The sequence below is a fragment of the Ixodes scapularis genome, unplaced genomic scaffold, assembly GCF_016920785.2.
Source record: "Ixodes scapularis isolate PalLabHiFi unplaced genomic scaffold, ASM1692078v2 PGA_scaffold7__128_contigs__length_106722199, whole genome shotgun sequence".
Lineage (NCBI taxonomy): Eukaryota > Metazoa > Arthropoda > Arachnida > Ixodida > Ixodidae > Ixodes > Ixodes scapularis.
In genome coordinates this window covers 40,194,474-40,200,473 of record NW_024609882.1, presented here as the reverse complement: position 1 = coordinate 40,200,473, position 6,000 = coordinate 40,194,474, and the positions used below count along the sequence as shown (strand labels likewise).

At 44.1% G+C, this 6,000-nt stretch overlaps 1 protein-coding gene across 1 annotated transcript in view; it reads left to right on the top strand.

Moving 5' to 3' along the window:
- Positions 1-548: 548 nt before the first annotated feature.
- Positions 549-6,000, top strand: part of LOC8033579 (Down syndrome cell adhesion molecule-like protein Dscam2) — a 66,640-nt gene continuing 61,188 nt past the window's right edge. The window contains exons 1-2 of the mRNA XM_042286212.1: positions 549-660; positions 4,547-4,702. Coding sequence (XP_042142146.1) covers positions 549-660; positions 4,547-4,702 — 268 coding nt within the window. The remainder of the gene's footprint in view (positions 661-4,546; positions 4,703-6,000) is intronic.

The following is a 6,000-nucleotide window of genomic DNA, read 5'->3' as shown; positions in this document are numbered from 1 at the left end:
ATAAAAGTTTTGTTGCCCAGCACAACTGACTGATATATGAAAATACGGTAGTTTTCATTTTTTTCAATAGTCTATCGCATATTTTCTTGTCAAACGATGGCTGGCTATAATGCCGCATTCGTCCCTATCAAGACAATCCTTGATCCCTTTTCCAGCCTTAGAAAATTAGCATCAATAATAATGATGATGAGGATGATGATTATAATCTTGATGCCTTTGTGAAGTCGAAAACGTGTTTTCTGTTAAGATAAACGCCAGGTGATTTAATGTTTACAGTGGAATGCTCTGGCGGCCCGCAGCCCTCAGAAATAATTAACGCCCACAAAAACGCAAGTATTTTATCACTTGACACAGTGCGTTCTCACGCACGCCAAATTACAAAAAAAAAATAAAAAAGGGCATTGTTTATGCAAATCTGAGAGTGCAAAATGTTGCGATGCTTATATTTTAGAGTTCAAAATATTGAAACGTTGAATATTCGTCCTTTTTTTTTCGCAGTGGTTCAGCAGCAGTACGAGATTCGAGTCTACGACGACTTCGTCATCCGCATGAACACCGGCGTCCTTAGATGTCACGTGCCCAACTACGTCAGAGAGTACGTCATCGTCACCTCGTGGGTCCGCAGCGATGGCTTCATTATTTCGGTGCAAGCCATACCAGGTGCGTTCAAAAACAATAAACAAAAGACGCCGATATTTTTCTTATTACTAACTTGCACCTCTGATCAATAACTATAGAGCCCATTCACTTCACGTGAAGATGGAGGACCAGCGAAGCTGTTATCTTTACGACAACTACACGACACCCATACAATTTACATATGATTGCAATGAAGACACGTACACGACTTCGTTGTTTAATTGTCGTTATTTAATTCTTAGGGACTGAAGTGATCATTTTCTTATGGTCCCGTATGGTCAAGTTCTAAACCCAATGCTTTGAGGCACACCTCGCGGAGAGTTTTCTTTTTTTTTTTTTCGATTGAGTTGCAGTCTCTTTATCAGCGTCACGGAGGCGAAAGGCAAGAAAGTTAGATTGGCGCGTTCTGCCATCAGCCTCGTCACAGCGCACTCTTAGCTGAAATAAGTCGTTGAGTGTAGTTAAAAACAAGGGATCAGAACCTCAATATTTAGTATTGCCAAGGAAGGCTGACTCACGCGGGTTGCCCCCTCGTTTTATTTATACTTGCCACGACCAATCGAAACTAAGAAGCATTATTTAAACAATGGAGCAATGGTGAGGGTGCAGGCTAGCTGGTGTAAATTGAGCATAGTTTTAAACCCGAGACTTTAACTAATGGACGCATTTTTTTCGAGATTCTAGCACATAACAGCTTCGCTGTAAAAATTCGGCTCCATAATTAACAAAGTTAAGCACTGAAAGCAGGCGATATAAACTTTTTGACACACTTAAAATGCATGTTTTTATTGCCTGGGACACGAGGGCAAAGAGAGCATTACGGGTACTACGCGCAGTAGTAGAATAAGCTGACTTTTAACTGTTCTTTTAGGATAGATTGCAGAAGTGCAAACGACTAGCACGCCAGCTCCTCTCTACTAGTGTGCTTATATTCATGCAGAAATACAGTATTTCGCTGTGGATTTAGATTCGGTTGTTAAAATCCTCGAATTACAAAAAAAAAAAAAAAAAAAAGACATTTCTACCTGTATTGTGATTTTCCCGAAAAAAGAAAAAAAAACGAATGAAAGGAATATTTGCATAGCAAATTGCTGTGCAATACATTGATCTCAAAAGTTAATTTGGTTACGCCGTCGCTACCGGCAAGGATCATGAAACTGTAGTCTTTCTGCACTCGCAACAACCCCGCCGGAGCTCTGCACGAGTCGACCAAGACACGGCACGAGCCATCTCGTTCGCCGGTGACTGTCCCTCATGAAGAAATGTTATTGTGACATAAGGCATGAGTGGAACGCTTAGTGAGATCGGTCTAGTGTGCTGCTACGTGAAACGTTCTTGATTTAGTGCTAGTAACATCCAGGCAGTTCTACTTGAGCTGTTCCTCCAGGTCTCTCCACACTTCTCGGCCCCAATGACTCCAATCAATCCTCTTCACCACATTGACTCATTCACCCATTGACTTTCCCCGTCGGGTCAGCCCGTGTCCGCAGTGTATGGTAATGGCGTGACGTCAATATTCCCGGAAAATCTATCGGAAAACCTGAATTTGTCTATAGGTCACGTGATACGAAGTCTTGTGACGTCATTTCCCGCTAAACGTAGCAGAAACTGAATTAGTGTTGAGATCACGTGACGTCGATTTTCCCGTTAAATATAGCAAGTAAACGTGACGTCATGCGACGTCATAGGCCACGGCTTCACAAAATGCGGCTTCACAAAACGCGGCTTCAGAAAATACAACTTCACGATATGCGTCTTTACGAAATCCGGAGCAACTAGTCAGAAAGTTTTCACGTAGAAAACGAAAAGAAAAGATTGGAGGAGCGACTATTACCGATTGAGGGACACCAAAATAATAATCCGTGTAATTCCGGACTAATGGGCGTGATTTCGAAAAAAATTCGCTATGGCTTTATTGCTCCGTTGCTAATCAAAATAAATTGTACATCGTCCCTCATCCCGCCTTTTTCGTATCCTTTTCGGCGTTCCTCAACTAAAGCAACACGCCTCGTTGGTCTACGTTAAACCACCAAATTCTGGAAAATAAATAAAAGTTTTCGTTCAACCGTGTGCAAAACGATGTACTACGTAAAGCTACGTTTCACATGGCAGTCAGTGGCAATGACACGTACGGGGAGCGCAAGCTCGTCTGTTTCTTTTGCAGGAGTTACGGTGACGTCAGAAAGATGCCGAGCTCTGATTGGCTCTGATTGAAGGATAATGGATAGGTCTCAAAGCAAGCATGCCTTGAGGTCTACCCACTATCCTTCAATCGAAGTCAATCAGAGATCGGCGCTCTGGCGTCATCACAACCCCTGCAAAATAATCAGACAAACTTCCGCTCCGCATTGCGTCGATGGATGGAACAATAAAGTTGCGCTAGATCAATGGGGACAGAAAGACGTCTGCTTCTTGCACCGGAGTTCCGGTGACGTCAGAACAACGCCGGGCTCCGATTAGCTTTGACTAAAAGGATAGTGGGTAGACCTCAATGCTAGATGCCTCGAAGTCTAGTCTGGTCACCATTTTCGTTTTCAATGAGCGAATAAGAGTTCGGCGTTCTGACATCGTCGCAACCCCGTGCAAGCAGCAGACGAACTTGCGCTCCGCATACTGCCTGGAATACAAGGTTTCCACCTTTCTCCCCTCTCCCCAAAACGTCGTTGTTAGTGCCATAGCCTCCTCTATACTCACAAAGCCGGGCAGTTCGAAGACGGAGGCATAGAGTGCCCGGTCGCAGATTTGGAGCCCGAGGATCTGGCAACACAGAGCAACAAATAGCTCTTTCTAGGCGAACCTGGACGTTAGCGCAGGGCTTTTGCAGCGGCGAAGACCAAAAACACGTTTGTTCGATCGGAAGAAGTGTATTTTGGCGCCTCGCCGCAGCGGGGCGCCAGTCACGTGGCTCTCCCTTGATCCGTTGTGTGCCGCCCCACCTTTTCTATTTGGCGGCCGCTTCTCGTGGTGATCTGCCAGGCTTTGTCAACACATAGGAGGCAATCTTAGTGCATCTTCCAACTGGCAGACACGCTGATGCTTGGCGAGAGTCGCCGCACAGCGGAAGAAGCCGTCCGCCATTGCGTCGCCGCGTCCTAGCGTCTCACGAGTGCAGCGCGTGTACGCCGCGACGTTAAGACGGACGCGTCAGGCACTTTGCGAGTGTCCTCCTCAAGCTTCAGCCTGTTTGCCACTTGGGGGCGGCTCGGAGATTCACTATTAATGACGTCATCTGCAGGTCTTGTCTCTCATGTGATATCGGTTAGCTACGGCACAATGTTTTTAGCAAATTCAAGCGGCGTAACCGTGGCGAAAGGCTGACAAAAGAAAAACATCCGTGTAAATTAATTTTTTTGTTTTAAACGCAAAAAAACATTTATAGTGAACGATACAATCGAAAAAAATTAAATATTACAAGTATTTAATTTCTACAGAACAAAAATATTTTAGGAAAACCATTTTTTTTTTCTGTTTGAAGAAGACTGACTATGGCGGGCATCCTGTACGAGATTCCAGGCATGTTCAAGACAAAATAACAGTAAAAAATCGGTTCAAATGTATAAATAAAATTATAGTTATTTAACGGAGTGCCTGCAATGTTTAAGTGTGAGTAGTCAAACACAGTAGAAAACTATTTTTATTTTTATGCCCTAACAAAAACTCGCTAAACAACCGCATGCAACCTTTGCTGGAGTTTCTCCAGCCAGACAGCTGACCGGTTTAGCACCAGTAGATAGCCACCAATTCTACCAGTTTCTACACGTCCTGGAATTTATTAGGCCGGCATGCATGGATAGCAGGTAGTGCCTTGTATTGGAAAGATGCTTCAAGTTAAGACTCAGCTACCTTAGTCATGAGCGACTGTGTACAGATCAATGACTAAACCATTGGACTGCCGCGGCCACCGCAGACGAGAACTCCAAGTACGTGGCCTTCTCGACGGGAGAGCTGCACGTTCGACGAGCGGGACCAGAAGACAGTCACCACTCGTTCCAGTGTCAGACCAAGGATACACTGACGGGAGCGGTGACCAGCAGCATCACGGCAGGAAAGCTCGTCATAACAGGTGAGCTCACAAAAGCAAAGTCTCGACCAAAAAAAGACAAGAAAAATAAAAATGCCGAAACTTCTTAAAAAGTGGGAGGGAGGACAAAAAAAAGGGGGGGGGGGGGGGGGAGAAAGCGACACAGTGACTTAAAAATTAACATAAGGATAAAAACATTTTCTATATTTCACAATATATGTTTTCTGTTTGATACTTTGTCCCAAAATGTGTCCTGACTTTTCCCTAAAATTTCAAGCGTATTTCAAGAAGCAGTATAAAACCCTGGAACTTCAAGGAGCATAAGAGAAATAGGGCGTCTATGCGCGAAAATCGCAGGGTCTCTTACATTATGCCTAAGACGACTTGAAGGCGAAAGCCCAAGCGCCGATGAATTATAGACAGACACATTATTTATTTAATTTGCTTTGATTCCCCTTAATTCGCTTTGTCATACTTCCTATTTTTATTACCCCTAATTCGCCTGAGTGGTCACGTAAACGTGATGGCGGACTTTGGAAGACAGGCTTAGACAGCGCGCTCTCTGACTACGCACTTTTGGCGCCGTTTCATTGGCTCATTCAAATCGTAGCATCGGCTGTAATACCGGTGAAGGCGAACCTCAGAAGACAGCGCGCTCTTTGACAACGTACTTTTGGCGTGTTTTAGGACCTTTCGTATCGCGAACTTTTTCTCAAGGTCGACTGAACGACGATACACATATAAGGCTTTCGCCTTAATAAAGGTAGGTGGCTTAGGAGGCAATCACTTTACCTGCGTTTCACCTCTCTATTGCAGCCGGCACCACAGGTACCTGTAGTTAATTTCTTCATACACTGACACTTATGCAACAAAGTGAGGTGTCATTTTCTTATTCATATTTCGCCAGTATAATGTAAATTAACGCGGCAGTAAAAGTAGGGAAATATAAATATTAGTTAATAAAGCAATACTCCTATGACTTAGGCATGATGCTGCAACAGTAGAAGTACAACTGCTATTAAAAACAAAAGTTCAAAGCAGAGGCTAATTTACATAGGCGACTTCCTGTGCTGCCGCAGCTCAACTAAAAACCGTGACGCGTCTTTTTTTTTTTTTCTTTTGCAGCATTTTTAAAGGTAGGAAACTGATCTTATCCCGATACTTTGTGCACAAACTCCCCGTACTGCGCCTTTCCAGATGAAAATAACGTATAGTGTCTGATCGCACGACGTCCATACAAATGCTCTACAAACTTAACCGTCCTTACGATCAGCTGTTCCCAAAAAGTGTCCTCCTCGCTGTCTTTTGCAGGCATAAGCAGAAAACACGCGTGAGCAAAC